The sequence below is a fragment of the Garra rufa genome, chromosome 5 (genome assembly GCF_049309525.1).
Source record: "Garra rufa chromosome 5, GarRuf1.0, whole genome shotgun sequence".
Lineage (NCBI taxonomy): Eukaryota > Metazoa > Chordata > Actinopteri > Cypriniformes > Cyprinidae > Garra > Garra rufa.
The window spans coordinates 14,342,211-14,369,480 of NC_133365.1; the positions used below are offsets into that span (position 1 = coordinate 14,342,211).

Below are 27,270 nucleotides of genomic sequence, written 5' to 3' on the forward strand. Positions count from 1 at the left end.
TTTGTTTATGCATTAAACATTAGGATGTCATTACCTCGACATTACCATACATTACCATACATTACCATACACACACACACACACACACACACACACACATATATATAATGTATGTATGTATGTATGTATATGTTATATTCAACCTAATAACTGCATTCCAGTAAAAAATCCCAGCCATACAGCTTAATCAAAGCTTTAATGGCATTTCAGCATTTATCATTTAGATTCTGAATGTTAAAAGAGATCGAAATGACGAATATAAACGAATAATGTCCGAAGAAGATGTCCTCTCCAGGTCACCGTACAAACAGGCTACACATTTATCTTAGAGCGATGTTTGCTGCCGCTTTAGTTCTGTGCTTTACATGACTGCCCCCTACTGATCATGTCTTTCCTATGTCAATGTATTTTCCGTGTTCCTTTGGAATACACCGGCACCACGCGAGACCACTTTACTTCCCGCGCGCATTTTAAATGGCCAGATCTGTATGCATCAGTAATCTTTTTTTTTCCTGTTTGGTCAGCACTCATCGCTTCTTGCATCTGGTACAGACAAGTCGAAGACTTAGGAAGGCAATTTGTAATTTAAGATGTGGGAAAGTTTCCAAACTTGCAATAGATGAAGGTTTAGTAGGCTTAATTAGCATCTAAACATTAAAACTTCAGAGAAAGAGATGTACCAGGTCTTACCATCAGTGGGCGCCATACACATGCAGTCATACTGCGTGATGTAATCGATTTTATAGTCGGAGTTGATCGGGTAATAATGGGCCAACTTCAGCATCTTCTTGAAGGCGTCATAGATGAAGATGAAGCTGATGAGTGAGGAGAAGCCCTCCTCTGTAAATCGGGTGAAATACTGCACCAGGAAACTGGCGTCAGTGGCCACCAGGACTAGACAGAAGAAAGCCGACCACAAGCCGATCCAAAGACGGAACTCTAAGTAGTCAAAGCCATTTTCCCTGCGGAGATCAGAAAATGAATTCAAGTCACTTCAAATCATCCAGCAATCAAAATTACACTACCACTGATAGGTTTGGGGGTGTCAAGTTATTCTTTGTATTTGAGAAAGCCTCAATTTTCAGCAAGTCTTTTTATTTGATCAAAAATGAAGTAATATTGTGAAAAATCCTATTTCTATTAGAATATATTTTCAAAATATAACTTATTTCTGTGAATAATTGTGAGATCTTCAATGTCACATAATCCTTCTGACATCAGTCTAATATGTTGATTTGGTGCTCAAACATTTCTTATTATCAATGTTGAAAACAGCTGTGTTGCTTAATAGAATCTGAGTTTTAGTTAACTGCTAGATGGTGAGTATATGCAGTAGTTGGTTTGTGATACACTTTCTAAAAAAAAAAAAGATGAAGCACCTGCTGAAGTTGAAGAGCAGCCTTTCAAACACCAGCACTGGCCCTGTACTGCTCAGGATGGTCAGAGGCTGCCCAGCCAGGAGACAGAAGACGGCTCCAGTCACCGCTGTACCCAGAAAGCTCTCCAGCACACCCTTCACACAACACACAATGAAGAAGAGTCAAAGAGTTGAGGAAAAACCCAACTGAGGGTCAGTTACAATCACATTCTCTGGAAAGAAAGCATGTTAAAGTGTGTTTAAAGCCCTGTTCATATAGGACTAGGACTAGTGATTTGACTAGTAAAAATCTGTGCTTTCTCACACACAACCGCAGTAAAAATTACAAAGCAAATATAATATACATAATATAATATAATTTCTCAGAAATGGCTCTGAATGTAATGTTAATGAATTAATTCCTGTACATATCCAATTATGTACATAATGCCAATTATTTCAATGGATTTATTATTCATATCAAGCACACTTATCTACTTAAATTCAATAAATTGATTTTATTACACCATAAATTTAATTTAGTGTTGCACACTGCCTTCCATAATGCCCATATCCAGACAATACCCTCATTATTTACTAGCCTTGTCCAAATCAATACATGAAATCACAGGCCTCCTCTCTGTTGTTTGGAAAACTAGTTCCATTTGAGGTAGTGCTTATGAGACCTGTGAGACATGTGACTTCATGTTACAGTTTAATCACGTGTGTGTTTTTCTCACACAATCTTAGTAAAAACTAACTCAGGCACCCTCTGAGAAATCTAATCCTGTCTGGATGGGAATGTCTGTGCTTGTGGTATACTATTTACCGCTTCATCTGTCTTTTGACCTTCATCAAATATCTTGTTATGCCACCTGGTACACCTTTATTAAGGGTTTAGACTTTTTGTTGAGTAAAATAACAAACAACAGTTGGTGGCTAAAATGGTTCTGACATCCCATTTGACGTGAATGGAATCAATAAGGAGATAACCCTTTACTACTCAGGGAATCTTAATTAATTCCCTCATTTAATGTTACATATAAATGTATAAATAAATAAATCCTAATAGAAGTCCCTCTCCTTTGCTAGCTGACAAACACTGAAGGGTTTTCCTGAGCTAAAACATTAACTAGCCAACGACATGTGCAGCAGACCTCAGCATTCATCTTGAAGACAGCTAAATATATGAACTGTGAGAATTTAACTTACTAGCTTGACCTTTGAACTAGAGGGCAGAGAAGAAGCTGCTCCCAGTGCGTGTCAGTTAAAGATTGGCTGAGACTGAATTACACTGTAATCCCTGGCAAGGTTGGACTGATTCTTATTTAGAAGGGTTTTGTAAACTCATGAAGTTTCTCATGATTTGCAGCTGTATCTTTACCTGCATGTTCTCTGTGGCGTCGCCCAGCAATCCTCCAAACGTGATGGCATTGGTTACTGTTCCCAGGTAGATGAAAAGAATGGCAGACAAAGACTGGATGTGTAGTGCATCATAGAAATCGCTAAAGAAAAAGGGGACTTTTCTTTTGACATCAAGAATAAGGCCTCCACAAAACCTAAAGAACAAAACATGACATAATTGTTATAGTGATTTTCATTCAGTTTCATTACATTTCTACACCTTATCTTAATCTGCCTTCCTCTGTTTACAAAATATATTTTCACTCTGTACAAACTTTTTTCTGAGAGGGCCACATCATTTTCTTTTCTTTAATGGGGGGCCGGTCGGTTTATAAAAGAAAATACCATGGGCTGGACTGACTACTAGTTATTTTATTATGATTTTACCTGTATTTATTCTACCTTTTAATGCTAGAATAGTTTATTTTGTTATGCACCACACAGAAAAAGGATAATTTCTTTTCAAAAGATATACAGGTGCATCTCAATAAATTAGAAAGTTCATATATTTCAGTAATTCAACTCAAATTGTGAAACTTGTGTATTAAATAAATTCAATGCACACAGACTGAAGTAGTTTAAGTCTTTGGTTCTTTTAATTGTGATGATTTGGCTCACATAAAAAAAAAACACCAATTCACTCTCAAAAAATTAGAATATGGTGACATATCAGCTAATCAACTCAAAACACCTGCAAAGCTTTCCTGAGCCGTCAAAATGGTCTCTCAGTTTGGTTCACTAGGCTACACAATCATGGGGAAGACTGCTGATCTGACAGTTTTCCAGAAGACAAGCACTGACACCCTTCACAAGGAGGGTAAGCCACAAACATTGTTTTGCCAAAGAAGCTGGCTGTTCACAGAGTGCTGTATCCAAGCATGTTAACAGAAAGTTGAGTGGAAGGAAAAAGTGTAGAAGAAAAAGATGCACATCCAACCGAGAGAACCGCAGCCTTGAGAGGCTTGTCAAGCTAAATCGATTCAAGAATCCACTGTGTTTTTTGAATCACACGTCAAACTCCGCCTTCATCATTTTCAGTGCTTCCACAGACTTTTCACCTGGGAATGGATGGGGCCACTGGTTTCTCAGCTGAAAAACTTTGGGTAACTGGGAGATGAGTGAAGTCTTGCTTTCACCCATGTCCCACAAGCAGTGCTAGTTTCACCTCAAATGCTATTGAGTCATTTTGTCATCTAGCTGGTTCGTGCATCACCTGTTCGATTGCGATGACACATTATGTTGAATGTTAATAACTAAAATTAAACGAAAATTAAATAACAAATTTTAGTTTGAAAGCCAATCTTTATTATCAAGATATAAGTAAATCAAATTTAAAATTTTTCCTTTTAATTTTTCATTTTCAAAATATGTCTCTGGCATTGTTCAGAGGGCCGGTCCAAATGTGGCCCGCGGGCCTTAGTTTGGGGACCCCTGCTTTACAGTTTGGTTCAAATATCTGAGTGAAACTAAAATCTGAGCTATAATTTATGATGTAAACCTAATAATAAACATAAAATAAACCATGCAACAACTGCTAAAATTGTTAAATGAACAATGAACCAGAAATATTATTATATACTATTTCTAGCCCACTAATTAAAAGCAAAAGAGGGTGGTATACCAAATACTACAACTATTTTAAAATCCATGTTCATTTTATTAACTATAACTAAAGAGAACCCAGGGATTAAGATTTCATATGAGATTATTATACTTCATGACGAGTGCCGGCATCATCTAAAATGGCATCTAGTGTTTCTTGTCTCTGCTGTTTGTAAGCTCTTTCAGTAGCTGTGGTCTACTAAAATCCACAAAGGCATTAGGACTAAAGTGGAGAGAACAAAGATGCGGCTCTTTAGAAAGTTTTATTCATCCACAGGCATCTTCCCATTCTTTCTGACTCCTCTTATCTTAGGAAAGCAGTGACGATTTACATTGTTTCTTTTGTTTCCCTTTGATTGAAAATTACATGCAAAAGCCGCATATTGTGGCATCGTATCAGTATTTTATTTTCCAAGTTAAAAATAGCAACAGGTAGTGCCATTAGCTCACCAAATGCAACCATTTTACGTAATCGAAATAATAGCGCCCCCATAGTCCAAAGTATGTATACAACAATGTGGATTTTTTTTAATAACATAAATCTTCAATGGGTTTTCTACTACCTATTTCCGCAAGAGACATCATTCACGTTATATTAATCCATACTAGTCTTGATACCTGGGGTCCCCTTTAAAAAGTCATATTTTAAACAGTAATAAGTTTATTGCTATTATTAATTATTAAGACGGATAAAAATCTATTTAGCAAGAAATACTAATATTACACGGCAGCTCTTTGCCAAAGGTCATGATGTTTCTAAAACCAACAGAGGGACTGTACTGTACTAGTAAAAAAAATCAAATCTACTGATAACAGTCTGTACTTTGTAAATGGAGCACATGCTGACTTCAATGTTTGTCTAATATTAAGATAATTCTAGTCATTCTGAGTCAAACAGACCTTTATCTGAACTAAACCATGGTGTTCAGAGGTTCGGCATTATCTGTTCCTTCTGAAGAATTTATACAAACATTAACTCACTTCCCCGTCCTCTTCAGTTCATCGCCCACTGCGTGTCCCCCGCCCCCATTTCCATCACCGTGAGGCGTGTCTCCATTCATCTGTGTGCTGTCCCCTCCAGCATACATGTTCTTTCTGGAAAACACAACAAACACGTGGAGATTGTTGAACAAGACACTTAAATGGTATAAATGTCCTAAAACAACCATTATAGGGGAGGAAAAAGAGAACAGAAACACTCATTGAACACTTCATATGTTCAATGAGTGCTTCATATAATCATTTAGAAAACAGGATGATAGGATGATATATAATCTGATAAAATGATCAAACAATAGATAAAATGATAAAACAACAGATACAAAGACAAAGATAGACACAGAGGGATAGAAAAGATTTAAAAAAAAGATAAAACAACACATGAAAGACAGAGGAAAATAATCACATGTTTGAAAATGAAAATGACAAAACAATAGATAAAACAATAAAATAACTGAGCGACAGATAAAATAAAAAAAGGACTAAACAATATAACAAAGACAGAACTATAGAGACCAACAGACTGACAGACAGACAGACAGACAGACAGACAGACAGACAGACAAATAGATGGATGGATGGATAGATAGATAGATAGATAGATAGATAGATAGATAGATAGATAGATAGATAGATAGATAGATAGATAGATAGATAGATAGATAGATAGATAGATAGATAGATAGATAGATAGATAGATAGATAGATAGATAGATAGATAGATACTGTAGCCAATTTGGTCTGTTGTTTACATTCAACAACCCATAAATGAATGTATGAGGTCTATTGTGTGTAGTGTGTTGTGTACACTGTGTGTTATGCAGGCGTGACGGACTGCTGCGGGCACACAGCTCTGCTTTATGGCTTATGCGGGCTGTTACAGATTGTGGTGGCAGGATGAGGCGACAACCGGCTGTCACTTCACCTGAAGCCAAAGAGAGGTGACGTACTTCATCTAATTAACCACTGCTCTGCTCATCTACACTGAATGAATGAATGGATGGCCTGGCCAACTGGGCTTTAAAACTACTTCCTGACCATGTGTGTGTGATATATTATATAACACACTGTATATGGCTTAAAGGGTTTGGCTAGTAGGACATACACCCTTTGTACTGAGTTTGTTCTTTTCGTTTGTAACAATGAATAAACTATCTCAAACTATATATCTGAAACATAAAGGAACAGCCTTAGAAATGCTATCTCACCATTGTTTGACAGACTTTGATGTGGGATATTGGTGGGGCTTCAGCAAATGAATGATTGACAGTCTGATATGGGTTTCTTACATCCATTACCTTTTATCTGAGGATGGCAGGGATTTTGGAGGCTCTATCCTGATGGCAGGGTCCCATTCTCCAGGAGGGAGGACAATGACCTCATCCAAGAACTCGTCAATGCCGGCGAGGAGATCTTGTCTGTCCTTGGCTTTGTACGCAATTTCATGGAAGACCTTGATAAAGAGACCTTTGATTACTTGGCCAAGTCTTAGCACACACATCTAATCCAAACACAAACCTATAACAGAACATTTCAGGAACAGCTACTTAGCATCAAAACATACATACTCCATGTTTAAACATTACATGTTTGGGATTGACAACTGTATTTACAGTAAGGTGTGATTATTGAATTGATCTGTTTGAACTGGCCTGTTCATACAGGAGTGGCTGGAATACTGCTTTTAGGATTTAAAGGGATAGTTCACCCAAAAATGAAAATGTAATGTTTATCTGCTTACCCCCACGGTATGTAGGTGACTTTGTTTTTTTTCAGTAGAACACAAACGAAGATTTTTTCATATAATGGCAGTCAATGGTTACCAAACCTTTAAGAGTAAAAAAAAACACATAGACAAAACCAAATTAAACCCTGCGGCTCGTGACGATACATTGAGGTCTTGAGACACATAACGATCGGTCTGTGCAAGAAACTGAACAGTATTTATATCATTATTTACCTCTGATTCACCTGAACGCTCAGCGTTTTGTGTCTTAAGACCTCAATGTATTGCCACAAGCCGCATGGTTTAATTTGGTTTTGTCTGTGTATGTTTTTTTTACTCTTAAAGATTTGGTAACCATTGACTTTCATTATATGGCTGACAGACTGCAACAGTTTGAGTTAAAAATCTTTGTTTGAGTTCTACTGAAGAAACAAAGTCACCTACATCTTGGATGCCCTGGGGGTAAGCAGATAAACATCAAGTTTTAAATTTTAGTGAACTATCCATTTAATAACTAAATACAAGACCCTTTTCTATAATAGTTACAATAAAATTAAATTAAATCTAAATGACCAAAATACATTAAATTTGTATTTTGAAAGGTAATGAAAGGTAATTCAAAATATTAGTACAGTACATTAATACTACAGCAGTACATATAGTAAATAGCATGAAAAATTATTGATAATTTACACCATTTCATTCAAGATGTTCAAGTCTTTCTTTCTTCAGTCGAAAAGAAATTAAAATTTTTGAGGAAAACATTTCAGGATTTTTCTCCATAAAGTGGACTGCAATGGGAGCCAATGGGTTGAAGGTCCAAACTGCAGCTTCATAGGGCTCTACATGATCCAAGCCGAGGAATAAGGGTTTTATCTAGCAAAATGATCTGTCAAAAATAAAAAATAAAAATAAATAAATAAATACTTTTTACCACAAATCTTGCACTAGCTCTGTGATGCGCATTCACAATTTTCACATCACGTTTGGTTAGTTCTACGTCTGTGTACTTTGGTTAAAAAAGGTTGGGTAGGGCAAAAACTCCTCCAACTTCAAAATCGTTCAACATCATTTGAACGATTAACCTTTTTTTTTTGTAAAGAGCATTTGACGTTCTTTGCACATTGCTTTTAGGGATGCACCGAATCCAGGATTCGGATTCGGATTCGGCCGAATCCTGGGCTTTTTGACGGGGTTCGGTTTCGGCCGAACCTTAGATTTATTTTCCACCGAAACCGAACCCTAGACTTGCACTACGACGTCACACGGCCGTTGATTATGTGAAGGTGTTTACATAGGACCCGTTCGAATGTAGTAGGCAGTAAGAATCTGAAAATGGAACTCGTAAGCAAAAAAAGTTTTGTTTGGCAGTACTTTCAACCAAAAGAAGGCGATTCAAGTCGAGCTTTATGTTCAATTTGCAATGCCAATTTGTCTCGTGGTGGCAAGGACCCTAAGCAGTACACAACATATCGCCGATGTTAAAACATTTGCGTCTAAAACATCCAAAAGAATACGAGTTGTGCATGAAGGAATCTACAGACAGCAGCCAAAATGCAGCAACTTCAGGTACGGCAGCTGGACAGTCACAGCTAAAAACGTGTGATTAAGGATGCGAGTAGGATTCGGTATTCGGTTTCGGATTCGGCCGAATCTTAAACAGTGGATTCGGTATTCGGCCGAACCCCAAAAATCTGGATTCGGTGCATCCCTAATTGCTTTGTAAACATCTTTGCACATTGCTTTGTAAACAATAATCTAATGTGATTATGCAATGCATGAAGTCATGCAGGGCTAGTGCAAGATGAGCATTTGTGGTTAAAAAGTATATTTAATATTTTTTTAGAAATCTTTTGCTAGATAAGACCCTTAATTCCATTAAAACTGCAACTTGGACCTTCAACCTGTTGATCCCCATTGAAGTCCACTATATGGAGAAAAGTCCTGGAATGTTTTCCTCAAAAACACCAAGTTTCTTTTTTAAGTGAAGAAAGAAAGACATGAACATCTTGGATCTTTATTTTGTAAGCACTCTAAAACATGACTGACCGCCATTCAAATAGGACAAAAAAATGATCTAAGATTAGTCTGTACGTACTTCATCGGACATCAGAGTAGCAATTGCTCTACCAATTTCATGGTATGACTTGGCTTTGCCTTTGGGTCCAAGAAGAATGAACAAAAATCTGGGGAAGACAATAACCAATATTAGTAAACACCCCTCCACCACTATGTATATTTTCCTCCTTAACTTTGTAGGATGGAAGCAGGTCATACCTGGTGGGCACAGGCACTTCAGTCAGCGCCCCCAACATGACAGCCTGCTGCAGCCTCACAAAGGCCACAAAAGGACTGTCCAGGAAGTCCACTTCTCCAACCAGAACATTGGAAGCTTCAGCATCTCTTGGCAGCTTTTTCATGAACTTGTTCTTCAGCTAGACACATGCAGGATGGGATATTAAGTAAGTTCAGCTCCAACACATGACCTCATTAAACATACTGCCCAGTTGGCATTCTGTGCCAAGACTTTCATGAACTGAGATGTGATGAATCCAACAACTGCAACTGTCCAACTAATGGAAATTACAAAGATTGGTGGCTGTATGTGGGGTTGTTCATTTTAGGGTTCAGCAAGGGCCTACTGTGACTCCTGCATTCTTTTGCACTTAACTCAGAGAAACCAGTGGTAACCAGTATAAAGATCTGTTAATTTAATTTGATTTATATGGGTTGTTGTTGTTCCTACCAGTGATAAAATGAAGGCCAACTTCAAAGGCAGTGGCATCTGCCAGCTCAGACTTTGAGGTCATGCCAAATGTGAAATTTACAAGCCAAAGATAATTAGTACACCCTGCTCACATAACCATAAATTGTTAAGCAACTTCAACTCCAAGGTCATCGCTAGGAATCTGAACAGCTAAAAGTGTCATTTCACAATTGCTCCAGCTTATTGCATATGTAAAATACTTTTATGTTTATTACTTTCAATAATGTAAACATACATTATTCATTAACAGTAAGACTAGCGCACGTGAACGAAAAACCATTGACATGTCAATAATAAAGCTCATGAATCTGATTTGACAGCTATGCTGATAACTTGAAGATGGGGTTACAATGTCAGTCATTAATAAACCAATTCCCCAGTATACTGCCAATACATAAACAATAACATTCCCTCCTGAAAGTCCTATTGAACAGAGTAAGCAGTTTAGTTAACCATTGAAGGAAAAACACTGGAAATGCAAGCACAATGGAAAACATTCAACCGGGAGCACCTGAGCGCATGATAGGACACACCTCTCACTCATCCACAGCACTAACATCACAGATCATCTGTTTTAAAGGTCTTTTCATTGCTTTTATTCTGTTATACTACAGCAAAACAATCCAAACACTGATTATCATTGAATTACAAACATATCCTGACGCACTAAAACGTATATTAATACATTGAATGGGATGACCTTGTGTCTTTCTTTAGAAAAGATTACTTATATGTGACCCTGGACCACAAAACCAGTCATAAGGTTAAATTTGACAAAACTGAGATGTATACATATGAAAGCTCAATAAATAAGCTTTCTATTGATGTATGGTTTGTTGGGATAGGACAATATTTGACCGAGATACAACTATTTAAAAATCTGGAATCTGAGGGTGCAAAAAAATCTACATACTGAGAAAATCACCTTTAAAGTTGTCCAAATTAAGTTCTTAGCAATGCATATTACTAATCAAAAATTACATTTTGATATATTTATAGTAGGAATTTTACAAAAAATCTTCATGGAACATGATCTTTACTTAATTTCCTAATGATTTTGGCATAAACGAAAAATCAATAATTTTTACCCAAACAATGTATTTTTGGCTATTGCTACAAATATACCCCAGCGACTTAAGACTGGTTTTGTGGTCCAGGGTCACATATAAACTTGACTTGAAATGTTGTCAATTTTTACCTTTACGAAAACCTTGATAACTCCCCTTTTTATAAACTTTGTAGACACTAGTTACACAAGGTAATATTTTGTTTTATTATTTATTTTAGTTTACTACCAGTCAAAAGTTTTTGATGTTTTTTTAAAGAAGTCTCTTCTGCTCACCAAGCCTGCATTTATTGGATCCAAAGCACAGCAAAAACAGTACAATTCTGAAATATTTGACAAATAACTTTTTTATTTGAATATATTTTAAAAAATTAATGTATTCCTGTGATTTCAAAGCTGAATTTGTAGCATCATTATTCCAGTCTCCAGTCAAAAAATCATTCTAATTTGCTGCTCAAAAACATTTATTATTATGTTGAAAACAACTGAGTAGATTTTTTCAGGTTTCTTTGATGAATAGAAAGAACAATAAAAAAACAGCATTTATCTGAAATAGAAATCTTTTGTAACATTATAAAAGTCTTTATCATCACTTTTGATCAATTTAAAGCATCCTTGCTAAATAAAATGATTAATTTCTGGATCTTTATCCAAAGAATTGGATCTCTTTGGATCTTATTTATCAAAGGATCCTGAAAAAATGTACTCAACTGTTTTAAATATTGATGATGATGATAATAATAATAATAATAATAATAAATGTTTCTTGAACAGGAAATCAGCATACTGGAATGATTTCTGAAGGATCATGTGACACTGAAGACTGGAGTAATGATGCTGAAAATGTAGCTGTGATCACAGGAATAAATTACATTTTAAAATATATTCAAATAGAAAGCAGTTATTTTAAATACAATAGTACAAATATTTCAACATTTGTTTTTGCTGTACTTTGGATTAAATAAATGCAGGCTTGGTGAGCAGAAGAGACTTCTTTAAAAACATTAAAAATCCTACTGTTCAAAAACTTTTGACTTGTAGTGTACAAGGAGACGTATTAAAATATTTATGTATTTATTTATTTATTGTTATACTTATTTGTTTTATTTAGCGGCATTTCAAAAATTGATATTTGCTGTCTGCTGCCGTATGGTTGTTAAATCCCAAGCGTGAAGGAATAGTTCACCTATAATTAAAACATTTGTTAAACATTTGTAAATAATGTTTTGTAAATAACAATTTAAGTCATATGATGACATTTTATAATACTTTTGAGTGATTTTAGAGACTTTGACTGAAGAGGGAAACTAATATGGGTTTGGAACAAAAGAATGAGTAAATTATGACTTTTGGGTTAACTATCTCTTTAACAAAGTTTGCTCAGCTAAAGAAAGAGCAAATAGCTGCAACAAAAGAGCAGTCCAGTATGATCATCCCTACTTTAGAAACAATTCAACTCAAAGAATTGAAAAAAAAAAAATCAGAGTGACAAAAATGATCATGATTGAATTTTAAACAGGTAAAGAAGTGATGGCTATAGATGGAGGGGAAGGACGTCACTGATGTTAACTGGAGGCCAGACTGTAGACAGCATTACTAGAGGAGCATAAAGGGATGATTAAGGTATTAGAAGGACACACCTTAAACAACCCATAGTGTTCTTCTCAGACTTATATGAATGTTTACCTCTGAGCTTCATTATGTAGGGGTCAAAGAAGGGTTGTCAGATGTTTGTTTCATCAGTTAATACAACACCATACAAAGCAGTGGAAAAACTGAACAATGCACATCTTCTGATTTTAACTTCTGACCTTTAAATGCATTGCACACCTCAAGCAATATGCATTAAAATCGAATATTAAATCTCTAGCGGAGCTGTCCAGCTCTCTGGCAGGTAGTATGTGACTGAGAAAGGCTTAGCTTTATCTCTGATACTGGATTACTTTCACCACTAGAGCAGGCAATGCTTTATTACATCAGTCTGTCTACATGGTCTGACAGCCTGCATTTTATGTAGTCAAGCTTTGTAGTCAGACTTCCTGCTGGAGCTAATGTGAATGTCAACTGAAATCTTAGCAAATGTTTAAATACATGCTTTACAATTGACAGCATTGCTATTTTCTTCATACTGTTTTTGCCTTGTTCCCATAACTTCAAGTCTTGTTCTGTCAAAGCTGGAAAGACTAATAAATTCATGGTTCTGCCTTAAGGGGGCACTCTCCTTTAGAGGAAAAAGTCAGGGTATTCTTGCCCTACATTACAAAAGCCTCAGGACTTCCTAAGAATCCTAAGAAACATGAAATAGATATAAAGTTAGCTCAATTTTGAAGAGGAAAAAACAATTCATTATACAAAAGGGCAATTTATTCTGTCTAAACCATCGTACCAAATTACTTATAATACTCATTCATGCTCCTTAGGTTACCATTCAGTTCCAGATTCTGTGAATGTCTAATCTTAGAAAGCAGGAATGACGACATCAAAAAAAAAAAAGTGTGGCAAGCCACAGGGCTTTCACAGTACATGACACGAAGCCGAGCCATCCCTCAATCTGTGCTTACAATCGCAATCTGTCCATGTCTCTGGGCCACCTCACACAAGCAGCCTCTCAATCCCCCCCTCTGCCAAAAGGAGGCAAGGGGCATCTCCCCTGAGTCTGTCAACAGCTGAGGCCTTCCAGCAATCACATCCACACTGGTGTATTCAACACGTATCACATGTAGGGGTGTGCGATATGACGATTTTTGATCGTGGACGATTAAAATGTCTCCACGATCTGCTTTTGAATAAATATCGTAGTATCGTGCTACAGTGTGCCTCCGTCTTAATATACTGTACATTCACTCACGGGACACTGCACTTATTCATATTCGCGATCACAAAAGTACATTATTTGAATGTGCTTCAAAGTCTTGCCGGTAAAATAACGCCATTTGGTCCGCGCGCTGTTCTGGCATGCGCTTCATGAGCGCGTAAACCTGAAGCACGTGCGCTAAAAGCCTGTCAAACAGCACCTGATTACTAAACTGAGCTATCTTTGGCGTTTAATTTGCTTATACTGTCAAAAACACGCAAGGATTACATATAAACACAGTTGGTTGTCTAAAGTGAAAGTAAACAGTTAAGAGAAAAACGGATGCGCGCCTGTATAGATGCGTGCAGCTCTGCGACAGAACTAAACATGCTGCCGATTGTCATTAAAGGGACAGTACACCCCAAAATGTTGTCACTCACATGTCCTAAATCTCTATTATTATTTTTTTCTTGTGCTTAACACAAAAGAAGATATTTTGAAGAATGTGGGTAACAGTAGCTGGTCCCCACTGACTTAAAATAAATAAATAAAATATATGGAAGTAACTGGGGACCCAGCAACTGTTTGGTTACCCACATTATTCAAAATAAGTTTTATGTTCAGCATCATTTTTGGGTGATGATACACTAATAAAACAAAACACAAAGGAAAATCACTCACTGCTCTTGACTGAAGAACTTCAATACAGTTGCTTTAAATGTTGCTTCTATGTATAATTTATGTATATAATGTATATAGTGTTTTATTTTTATATTTGTTAATTAAATTTCTTGAATGCTACTGATAAATACATGGACTGTACCTGAAAATTAAAGCACTGTTTGTTTTATTTGTATAGTATGTGTATTTGTAACATGTAGCTTATCTTTGTTCTTATTTTTTAAAAACAAAGAAAATAATGACAAAGATTTTTTGTCTTCGCCCACTTTGGCTTAAATATCTGCCATTCTTTTTATTTTATATTTTGTTACCTTGTAAGGTTTTGGTTTTAAAACAGAAAAATTAATTTGGCTGTACTACTCAGACAACTTGTAAAAAAGTAAAACCAACATGACAAAGAATCGTGATAAAATCGTGAATCGTGATATTTCTTGAAAAAATCGTGATATGATATTTTTACCATATCGCCCACCCCTAATCACATGCACAGAAACACTGTCAAAAATTTGCCAGCTATTTCACAAAATGCTGCGTTCAGCAAGAAGGGACGCACGTCAAAAGGAGAGATTCTACAAATCCTCTGAGGTGAACTTCTGTGAAGCGAGTTAATTTGTATGGTTTGTCACAGATTGACACCACCCTAATGACCTCTTGGTGCTCCCTCAATGAGAGACTAAGAACTTCCCATTAGGAATGGAAGTCTGTATTTCGCACCAGCTATGTCCTTGTGTTACATGCTCCACTGCTTCTGTTCTGTTGTGTATCTAACCGCAAAGTCCTATTTTATCATTAGGAAAACAATAAAAAATTTATCTGTTTTATCACAGTGACATTGACTGTGTTTATGCGCACATATTTCTGGCAATCCAAATTACAGATGCTTCTATATTTTTAAATATTTTAATATTAAATACCTGTTATGTTACATTTTAAACTTTAGGGTTGGTAAGTGTTTTAATTTTTTCGAAAGAGGTTTCAAACTATGACAAACTTCAAATATCATTACTATTTAAAATTGTAATAATGTATATTTTGAAATTGTATTTATTGCTGTGATGGCAAAGCTATTCAGCAGTCATTATTCTAGTCTAGTCACATGATGACTAGACTAGAATAATGATAATTGTAATAGAATAATGATAAAATAATTTCCTTCAGAAATCATTTTAATATGCTGATTTGCTGCTTAAGAAACATTTCTTATTATCGATGTTGAAAACAATCTAATATTACAGTTTACTGTTTATTATTTTTGTGGAAACTCTTTTTCAGGATTCTTTGATGAATAGAAAGTACAAAAAGCAAGAATATTTATTAAAATGTAAATATTTTGTAACATTATAAAAGTCTTTACTGGCACTTTTAAGTGTAAATAGCAATTAGATTATAAGTAAAAATTAATATATTTTCTTTGCGATTGATGTTATTTACACTAAGTGCAAATAGCAATGAGAAAATAGCAGTATTTTTAGAAATATGCTAGAAAAAAAAACAATTATTTTTACTGGGGGTCAACCAATTAATCGGCACCGATATTAAGCATTTTTATGGTTATCATATCTGCCATTTTTTTAAAAACCAATTTGCCGACAAAATAATTTAAAACCAAAAGACTTTTTATTTGTCAGAGCCCTTGTTATTCTTAATTTTGATATCATTTTTTATATCGGTTATCTGTATTTAAAGAAAGTTTTTGTCAAAGCCCTTGTTATTCTTAATTTTAACAGATTTCTTTTAATATCGGTTACTTTAATATTATACAGTGAGGAAAAAATTATTTGATCCCCTGTAGATTTTCAAGGTTTGCCCACTGACGAAGAAATGATCAGTCTATAATTTTAAGGGTAGGTTTATTTGAACAGTGAGAGACAGAATAACAACAAACAAAAAAAATCCAGAAAAACATATTTCAAAAAGTTATACATTGATTTGCATTGTAATGAGTGAAATAAGTACTTGGCCCCTTGGCAAAACATGACTTAGTACTTGGTGGCAAAACCCTTGTTGGCAATCACAGAGGTCTTGTAGTTGGCAAGCAGCTGCCTTTAGATCATTGACAAGATCCTCCCATGTAGTTCTGGGCTGATTCCTTACCGTTCTCATAATCACTGAAACTCCACGAGGTGAGATATTACATGGAGTCCCAGACTGAGGGAGACTGACAGTTATTTTGTGTTTCTTCCATTTGCAAATAATCGCACCAACTGTTGTCAGCTTCTCACCAAGCTGCTTGGCGATGGTCTTGTAGCCCATTCCAGCCTTATGTAGGTCTACAATCTTGTTCTTAACATCCTTGGACAGCTCTTTGGTCTTGGCCATGGTGAAGAGTTTAGAATCTGATTGGTTGATTGCTTCTGTGGACAGGTGTCTTTTATACAGGTAACAGAGAGTGCTCCTAATCTCAGCTTGTTACCTGTATAAAAGACACCTGAGAGCCAGAAATATTGCTGATTGATAGGGGATCAAATACTTATTTTACTTATTTTATTTCATTTGTTTTGGTTATTTTGTTCAAATAAACCTACCATTATAATTATAGACTGATCTTCTTTTTTTTTGTCAGTGGGCAAACATACAAAATCAGCAGAGGATAAAATATTCTTTTCCTCACTATTCCTCACATTTTGATCAACCCTTAGTTTTTACTACCCACGTCACTGGAGATCCTGCATAATAAGCATCTTTTGCAATATTGTCTAAGTCTATCACACACTGGTAGGTGGAGTTAGCATAAATAAATAGTGTAAATAGTGTATCTTGAATAATCTTAAAATTGGACTCACCTGATCTTTCTCTGGCTTGTCTGAGATATCGTTCAGGCTGCTTGATGTCAAGTTGCGATGTGTGGTGGTTGGACTACCTGAGCAAAATTTATAAACACAACAGATCAATAAGTCCCAAATTGAAAAGGGTAACATTCCATTCTTTTAAACACTAAATTTTAAAAAGGTCTACAGAGAAATCCAAATGCAGAATACGCAATGACACCTTGAATGTCAGATGAAACCAATAGGGAACATGTTGGATTGACAACACTGTACAGAATAAGAATATTTCTTCACAGGCTTTGAATTGCTTGAGTCCATGCTTTTTAAACTAAAATAACTTAATTTAAGAAAGGTGATGTGCCAGGCAAGAAAATAACCTACTGAAAGGTTAACTGTTAACCTTTCCGAGTCCAACTCATTGTCGTCATGCTGTGAACAGCATAGCAGGAGAACAGCACAGTGAAGCAAAGTAATCCCAGTGCCACAGAAAACCTGCCAGCACTGTAACTGACAGGAATTGTTGTGTTATAATGACTAAGATGTCAGTTTGATGCAGCCAAAAGAAGAAAAAAAGCAGCCAAAAGAAGAAAAAAGGAGGCTGAATATAGATGAGGGAGGTTTAAAAAAGCTTCATTATTGAAGCACTCACAAAAGAAGGATAAAAATGAGTATCAACTTGAAAACAAGAAAAAACAGAAGGAAAAAATATTTCACCTTCCTAAATCCACCTTCATAAATCCTACATCTGTATCTACATCTGATTAGAGCTGCTCATTAATATGGTTATGGTTATGATGACATGGTGATCTCCCAGTTAGACAGAAATGAGTCCAATGTGATCATCAGAAGACCTTGGAATTTAAATCACCATAACGGCAAATTCTAGATATGAAAACCTATTACATAACAATGACTACAGAACTGAATAACTAAACACAACAACATAAACAGAAAAGGTCATATCATACAATCTTAAAAATAGGTTCTTTATTGGAATCAATGGTTCCATGAACAATCTTTAAACATCCATGTAACATTTTTACTGCTCAAAAGGTTCTTTATAATGGAAAAAAACTTTTTACATTACGTTTTAAGAACTATTCACTTAAAGGGTTAGTTCATTTCCAGAATAAACATTTCCTGATTAATTACTCACCCCTATGTCGAGCATTTGTTGTTAAAAAGTATATAAATACTAATTTTTATTTGATAAAATGACCAATTGTTTGGTAGATTAGACCCTCATTCCTTGGCTGGGATTGTGTAGAGTCCTTTTAAGCTACAATGAAACTGCATTTTGATCCTTCAACCTGTTGGGCACCATTGAAGACCACTATACAGATTAATTTCTTTCCAACAGAAGAAAGAAAGACATTAGCATCTTGGATGACATATGGGTGAGTAAATTATCAGGATTTTTTATTCTGGAAGTGAGCTAATCCAATAAAGCTTCTTTAGGAAACCAGAAATGGATGATCTATGCATTACAGTGAAAGCTTCCTTTTGAATCCCTTATTGTCAAGAGTGTACATTTTGTATAATTTTATTTGTCACTAAGGTGTTATTTAATTATTCAGTGAACTCTTTAAATCATCTAAGAAGATTTGGCTCCTCATGATATGAACTTTTAAACTACAATGGTATGCTGTTCTATCACAGCTACTGTGACACTATGTGGAGTGAAAAGACATACACATGTACTGGCAACTGGTAAATTTGACTTACTAGGCCATCCCATGCTTGGACTTCCAGGGACTCGCAACACCTCCTCTGAGGTGCGAGTCATTAGACAAGGCACTGAACTCTCAAGTGGATTACGTGCTTTTAGTGACAAGTGCAGCAGAAAGGATAAAAGACGGCAAGAAGGGTGAAAAGAAAGATTGTTAAAGTGATAAAGGTCATATCAGTGATTTCAGGAAAGTTTGTGCGAGACACATTGTTCAAGAATAGATATGACTTGCTATAGAGCTAGAAAAGCAGTTACAGCGAGGAAATATAAAAGTTCTAGTGAATAACATTGATGTCACATTCAAAAAGTCCAGTGGTCAATGAATCACAGGATTCATGGTATAAACCATGTGCACATGCAATCAGCTGGAAAAAATGCTGATCATGATTTTTGTGTAAAGTTCTGTCAATGCATTATTTGTCTTAACTGAAGGTATGCAAATATTATTGCCAAAAATCAAATGATCCTCTTGACCATGGCCTTATTTGAAGTGTTGTCTCATATAAACATCATTCTCAGATTAGTTCATTAGTTCACCAGTTCATAATGGTTTACATTCTCAAAAAATGTAATGCAACAGCATATTTGTGCATCACTGAAAAACATATGCAGACAGAGACAGGACAGACTAAGCAAAATCAAGGACTGAAAAGGAACAAGTTACTATTTAAAGACCCCATGAACTCTTTTCAAGTCTACAAGCTCTGCCTATATACAGTACAGACCAAAAGTTTCAAATGAATGAGAAGGTGTGTCCAAACGTTTGGTCTGTACTGTAGATATGAATTCAACTGAAAAAAACTTGTGAAAAAATATCTTTCAGGTGGTCAAATAGCAAACAGCAAATAGTGGAGCTCTGCAGCCACCCACTGGTAAAAGTTTTTTTTTTTTTTTTTTAAACTGGATTTTCCAAAAGATGGGCAATGAATTCAAGTTAGAAATGTGGGTCTTTTATAAAGTGAATTTTACATAAAAAAGCAGTTTTTGTATAAAAACCCATTTAAAAATATTTATTTATTAATTTATATATATTTTAAAAAATATCACTAACCCACTGAAAACTGCACAAATGTAGAGTAAAAACTTTAATAAACAGAAAAATATACAGTACAGAGAAAAAGTTTGAACACATCTTCTCATTCATTTGAATGAGAAGGTGTGTCCAAACTTTTGGTCTGTACTGTACTTGCGTACTGTCTAAATTAACCTTTAGCCGATACAGTTTTGACCAATCAAAGAAGTCTTTTTTCACCAAGGCTGCATTTACACTTGAAGTCAAAAGTTTGTATACACCTTGCAGAATTTGAAAAATGTGAATTATTTTACCAAAATAAGAGGTATCAAACAAAATGTTATTTTTTATTTAGTACTGACCTGAATAAGATATTTCACGTAAAAGACGTTTACGTCCACAAAAGAAAATAATAGTTGAATATATAAAAATGACCCCGTTCAAAAGTTTACATACACTTGATTCTTAATACTGTGTTGTTACCTGAATGATCCACAGCTGTGTTTTTTTTTTTTTGTGTGAACCCTTTCCAACAATAACTGTATGGTTTTGAGATCCATCTTTTCACACTGAGGACAACTGAGGGACTCGTATGCAACGACTACTGAAGGTTCAAACAGTCACTGATGCTCCAGAAGGAAAAACGATCCTCATATCATATCATATTTTTTTTTTCATTTAGTACTGCCCTTCAGAAGCTACAGAAGATACTTACATTTTTACCAGAAGACAAAATCAGTTTTAAATTTACCCTGATCTCCAAATCCCGGTCCTTAATGCATTGTGTTTCCTTCTGAAGCATCAGTGAGTGTTTGAAACTTCTGTAATAGTTGCATATGAGTCCCTTAGTTGTGAAAAGATGCTGAAAAACAAAAGAATTTGTGGGACCTGAAGGATTTTTCTGAAGAACAGCTGGTAGTTTAACTGTTTAGGACAAACAAGGGAATCATGAACAACTTTAAACATCACTAAAATAAAAAGCTGTGGATCATTCAGGTAACAACACAGTATTAAGAATCAAGTGTATGTAAACTTTTGAACAGGGTCAGCTATTATTTTCGCTTGTGGACTATATGTAAACATCTTTTAAGTGAAATATCTCATTCAGGTCAGTACTAAGTAAAAAATAACAGGCATTTTGTATGATCCCTTTTTAATTTTGGTAAAATAATGAACATTTTGCAGATTCTGGAAGACTGTGAAATAGTCTCATTTTCAGCATCACATGATCCTTCATAAATCATTCTAATATGCTAATCTGGTGCTCAAGAAACATATTATATATCATCAGTTGGAAACAGTTGTGCTGCTTAGTATTTTTTAGAAATAGTCTTTTATGAATAGAAAGTTGGAAACAACAGAATTTATTTCAAATTGAAACATTATAAATGATTTTACTTGTTTTACTGTTACAAGCACCAAACCTTTCAATGGTAGTGTCAACATACAAAAGAAAGTGCTTTCATGGAGTCTTTAAACATACAGAGACTTATTAACTTATTAAACAAAGAAAATATGAAAAAGGCTCAACAATAAATTAGCAAACTGGTAAAACATTAGTACAACATTTCTAGTGATCTGTGTGACTAACGCTTTTAAATATGTAAAAAATGTAAAGATAAGAATGTAAATTTGAAAAGTAAAATAAAAATATTTGGTATTCTTCAATTATCTTTAAAAATAACACAAAAAAGGCAAAAGAATTTTAACAAATGATATTTTTGAAAAGTGTGGAGAAAAACAATCCACAAAAGATATCATAAAACTGAAAAAGAAGAAAAAAAGACAAAAATATCGTAATAGCTTAAAAGGAAAAGGGAGAGTAAAAACTAACTGCACCAAACTGGCACCTGTATTACCATTATCCGGGGTGGAAAACAGCCTACTTGCACTGGAGACCGTCTTGCCAATGTCAGCTAAAGAGCGAAGATTGGACTTCTTGGTCTGGTGGCGATGCTTCCTCAGCAAGGTGTACATGACCTTCTCTTTCAGGTCAGCTTTCAAGAGACCACTCTCAATCTGACTGTCAGTGATCATTTCTGTAAGAGAAAGATAGAGTGAATGCCAAACAGAGAGAAAGCAAAATTGGCATTAGAAGAGACCTGCCTTGTGGTTATTTCACTTCAATAGATTTTGAGAAGCTCATTTCTCGTCTTCACAACCGAGAAATCTTTTCCTTTAAATACCAACTTTACATAACGCTGCTCATCAAACTTTTAACTAGAACTTGAAATCGAACTCTCCAAAGGAACTTGAAGTGAGTGTCAGTGAAGCGACACATTGCCTTCTATTCATAGCCTTCAGAAGTGGACATCTAATGATGCAGTGGCTTGTGCATAAGATTGTCTGGTGGTTCCTGTAAGCATCTATTTTTATAAAAGAGGGTCGAAGACACGAGGCCCAGGGCCCTCGGGCTCTTTTGGCGAATGGTTTGGCCCTTAATGGCCGGTCCTTCAATTCATTTTTAGCTCAAAAGGCGCTCTGTGAGGTTGACCGAGCTGAACTCAGCCAAACTTAAGATTTACTTTATACTGATAATATGACTTGACACATCATGATCTGAGTAAGAGATGAGGCTAGGGAATTCAAAAATGTGACTTAATAAATCTCACTTGATTGGTGGCAGTGGTTACAATCTAACTGGTTATTTTGAAATGACTAATTTGTTCAATTAATTCTCTTTTCTAAAAGGTATCTTTTACAAAATAATCACCAGAATCACATACTTTGCTAACAGTGCACTAGAGTTGTTTAACGGCCACACAATTTTCATTTTGATCTTCCTCACTCACTGTCTGAATTCAGTATAAAAGAAATGGCCATCCTGAATGGATGCAACCACCCGTGCATCTGAGCCCAGAGTTACAGCGAGGGTTGAGTTATGAATACATCCTGACATGTGAGCATTTGGAAGCCAAATAAATAGATGGGCTGTGCTGTCCGAGACCATGCATGCATATCACACGTGTTATCTCTCAGTACATTTAGTACATTTGAAAAAGCTTTTTCTCCGGGTCTGATCTGCTCTCAAGTGTTATCTTTATGATATTTATTTTGCCCTTTGTCCACCGACAGGGTGCCAGTGCTGGTGGCAGAGCTGATGCCCTACATGAAACCATTCTGTATGCTTCTTTTGCAGAAAAGACAGCTCCTTGACAGATAAATGGCTTCTAAAACCTGCAGGTACAAAACCATGACTGATGCAAAATGATCATTGCATAAAATTAGATTTTATCTAGTTGACATATGTACAGTTCACCAAATTGCACAGAAACAACCACCCATCTAACAAAAATGATAATGCTCATAAATATCTCAAAAATATTTGATTACTATAAATTTTATTAAAATAATTTCTGACCTTCACATCAAGCATAGTTTGTGATAAATATATATATATATGGATAACAATTTTGGTTAAATAATTAACCAAAGGTTTATATATTTTCAAATCTTAATTAAAAAAATATATATATTTATAAAAAAAAAACACAAACACACATTTAAAAATATAAATAGAATTTAACATACACTACCAATCAAAAGTTTTTGAACAGTAAGATTTTTAATGTTTATTTTTTTAGTCTCTTTTGCTCACCAAACTTGCATTTATTTGATCCAAAGTACACCAAAACAGTAAAATGTTGAAATATTTTTACTATTTAAAACAACTGTTTTCTATTTGAATATAATTTATTCCTGTGATCAAAGCTAAATTTTCAGCATCATCACTCCAGTATTCGTTACATCATCCTTCAGAAATCATTCCAGTATGCTGATTTTCTGTTCAAGAAACATTTTTTATCATTATTATTATCAATTATTAAAACAGTTGAGTATGTTTTTTAGGATTCTTTGATCAATAGAAAGATCCAAAGATCAGCATTTATCTGAAATTAAAAGCTTTTGTAACATTATACACTATACCATTCAAAAGCTTGGAGTCAGTATATATATATATATATATATATATATATATATATATTTTTTTTTTAGAAATGACAGAAATGAATACTTTTATTTAGCAAGGAGGCTTTAAATTAAACAAAAATGATGATAAAGACATTAATGTTATAAAGGATTTCCATTTCAGATCAATGCTGTTCTTCTGAGCTTTCTATTCATCAAAGACACCTGAATAAAATCTATTCAGCTGTTTTTATTATATAATAGTAATACTAATAAATGTTTTTCAAGCAGCAAATCAGAATATTAGGATGATTTCCGAAGGATCATGTGACTGGAGTAATGATGCTAAAAATGTAGCTTTGAAATCACAGGAATAAATTACATTTTAAAGTATATTCAAATAGAGAACACTTATTTTAAATAGTAAAAATATGTGTTTGTATGGTTTTTGCTGTACTTTGGATCTAATAAATGCAGGCTTGGTGAGCAGAAGAGCCTTCTTTAAAAAACTTACTGTTCAAAAACTTTTGACTGGTCGTGTATGCTTCAAAAGCATGTTTTCCCATCCTATTTCCCCACATGTGTTTTGGCATTGTGAAAATAAAATATTAACTAAAATAAATTAATCTGAAAGTTATAAATAAAATCAAAACCAGTCAATCTGAAGGTTATATAACATAATAAGTAAAAGTTAAATAAACTGGTAACCCTAATAAAACTGCAACCTGCTGTTTATTTTTTAAGGCGAGTTATGTCATTGTTTGACTCTCAAGTCAGTGTAAACCAGGGCCACTGAGTTAATAGATCTGAGTACCAGCACTATTTCAGTGGAAAAAACTGCTCAGCAGTGCTTTATGTTTGTAACCAAAACTGTTTAAGCTACTAGAGCATCCTTTAATAACACAAAATGGCTGCAGAAAAACACTTACCAATGACCCCCGGCAGTGTGTTGGCCTCTAGGTCCAGCATGATGGTGCCCTTCTCTATACACGTCCTAAGCTCAAAGAGACTATGTAGGGACAGAGTGGCCACATGTGGTTTACTCCACCGCTCCCCACCTTTTTCCACCTTCTCTTCAAACTTGATCCACCTGCGAAGAAGAAACAACAGAGTTGAAAATAAAGCTGAAATCTCATGAGAACCGTGTATGAAAGTGCAACTGCAACTGATTTAGAGCTCAAGAAACATTTATTATTATCACAGTTGAAATTATTGTGCTCTTTAATATTTTTTCAGGATAGAAGGTCAAAAGAACAGGATTCATTTAAAATAGATTTTTTTGTAACAATACGTAAGCAATTTAATGCATCCTTGCTGATAATAGTACTAATTTTCAAGGAAAAAATCTTTTGAATGGTAGTGTATCTTTATAAATCCACTATACATATTCTTAATCTCTACTGTATCAGATACAAATACCAGTCCCATACATCAGACTAGAGTCAAACAGCCCTCATTTTCAACTCTGATCTTTTCCCCTGAACATCTCTGTTTATTAAAATTGATGACCCTGCTTGAAAGGCTTTAATATGTAATCCTTAATCCTAAAATACACAAACAGTCTGTAATCTCATCTCCAAAACAATCTCTCAAATAAAATCTTGATTGAAAATGAAAGATCAGCAGTAATCATTCTTGTACTTATTCGCGGTAATCTGTTAAATGCCCGCTGTGGCATGTGATAATGGCTGCTGATTGGGGACCACCTGTAGTGCCACTCAACTTTACATGAAACTGCCCATCTCACTGAATGATCAAATCCTTTCAAGAGCAGCACAGCTCCATAATTGATGTGTGCTGCATGCAAGACTCGTCTTTCATCAGAGACCAAGCTGTCTGCTCAAATGAGCTCACAATCACTGATTTAAAGCAACAGCTACTGTTAAATGATGGGATGTGCTGTTAAAAGATATTAAAACAACTTTCTTCACACCTTTCCTTGAAGGATTAGGTCACTAAAAATGTACAGACAATCAGTACATATAATCACCCCCTTGTCATCCAAGATGTTACTGTCTTTCATTCTTCAGTCGCAAAGAAAAAATGTTTTTTGAGGAAAAAAAATCAGGAATTTTATCCATATAGTGGACTTCAATGGTCCCCGCGAGTTTAAACTTTCAAAATGCAGTTTAAATGCAACTTCAAAAGGCTCTAAATCCCAGCAGAGGAATAAGGGTCTTATCTAGCAAAACAATCAGTTATTTTCTAAAAACAATTGCAATTTATATACTTCTTAACATCAAATGCTAGTCTTGTCTAGCTCTGTGATGCGCATGCGTACTCTGTGCACTTCAGTTCAATACAGTTAGTTTATGTCGAAAAACTGCTCATTTGCTCATTTCTCATTTTCACATCTAACTTCAAAATCCTCCTACATCGTTGCAGAAGTACCAACCGGAGTGCACAGAGTACGCATGTGCATTGCAGAGCTAGACAGGAGAGCATTTGTGGTTAAAAAGTATATAAATTGTAATTTGTTAAAGAAAATAACCAATTGTTTCACTAGATAAGACACTTCGTCCTTGGCCGGGATCAATTAGAGCCCTTTGAAGCTGCATTTAAACTGCATTTTGGAAGTTCAAACTCGTGGGCACCATAGAAGTCCACTATATAGAGAAAATTCCTGAAATGTTTTTCTCCAAAAAACATAAAGAAAGAAAGACATGAACATCTTGGAATCAAGGGGGTGAGTAAATTATCTGTATATTTTTGTTCTTGAAGTGAACTAATCCTTTAAAGATTATTCAGGTTGAAACCAGTGTTGTTTTCGTCAACGATGACGATGACGAAATCATTTCGTTGACGCCACTTTTTTTCATGACGATAACGAGACGATGACGAGATAAAAATGGCTCGTTGATGACTAAAACATGACGAGACGTGTGTGAGTTTTCGTTGACGAGACGAGAATAGACGAAAATGTTAGTGGGTGGTCCGTCAGACGTTTAAAATGCATGACATTTCCGCTTATTGTGCATGCCAATTGAAACGTAAAAAGTATCTGACGCTATGGCAAGCTGTTTTAGCATTAAATACTCTTTGCTATACTAGTATGGCAAGCCGTTTTAGCATTCCATCCTTGTTTGTCTTTTATGTTCTAAAACATTCCTTCATTATTGTAATTATTGGTGAAAATAGTCGATCCGGAAGCTCACATTGTGTTGAACTATAGATCTGCTATTTTCAGAACTTATAAGTGACACTACCCAACAGCAAAATACTTACTGACCTACATTAATTTGTTAAAAGACTACTTTTTACCCTTTTTTTGACTAAAACTAGACTAAAACCTTTTTGAATTTTCGTCGACTAAAACTAGACTAAAACCTTTTTGACTTTTCGTCGACTAAAATTGGACTAAAACTATCACATATAGAAGTGACTAAAATTTGACTAAAACTAAGAAGCATTTTAGTCCAAAAGACTAAGACTAAGACTAAATCTAAGATGGTTGTC

The 27,270-nt window shown here is 35.1% G+C and overlaps 1 protein-coding gene across 8 annotated transcripts in view; it reads right to left on the bottom strand.

Annotated features, from left to right (window-relative positions):
- The window catches only part of slc4a4a (solute carrier family 4 member 4a), an 86,554-nt gene that overhangs the window by 25,630 nt on the left and 33,654 nt on the right, over positions 1 to 27,270 (bottom strand). For 4 of the 8 annotated variants that reach the window (XM_073840700.1, XM_073840703.1, XM_073840702.1 and 1 more), the window contains 11 exons: positions 24,744 to 24,904; positions 21,765 to 21,944; positions 18,890 to 18,985; positions 17,180 to 17,256; positions 9,366 to 9,523; positions 9,187 to 9,274; positions 6,661 to 6,815; positions 5,345 to 5,458; positions 2,742 to 2,916; positions 1,380 to 1,513; positions 691 to 962 (listed from right to left, as the gene is read on the bottom strand). In XM_073840700.1, the coding sequence (XP_073696801.1) occupies positions 691 to 962; positions 1,380 to 1,513; positions 2,742 to 2,916; positions 5,345 to 5,458; positions 6,661 to 6,815; positions 9,187 to 9,274; positions 9,366 to 9,523; positions 17,180 to 17,256; positions 18,890 to 18,985; positions 21,765 to 21,944; positions 24,744 to 24,904 (1,610 nt within the window). The remainder of the gene's footprint in view (positions 1 to 690; positions 963 to 1,379; positions 1,514 to 2,741; positions 2,917 to 5,344; positions 5,459 to 6,660; positions 6,816 to 9,186; positions 9,275 to 9,365; positions 9,524 to 17,179; positions 17,257 to 18,889; positions 18,986 to 21,764; positions 21,945 to 24,743; positions 24,905 to 27,270) is intronic. The other 4 variants (XM_073840704.1, XM_073840706.1, XM_073840705.1 and 1 more) reach the window with 2 other exon arrangements.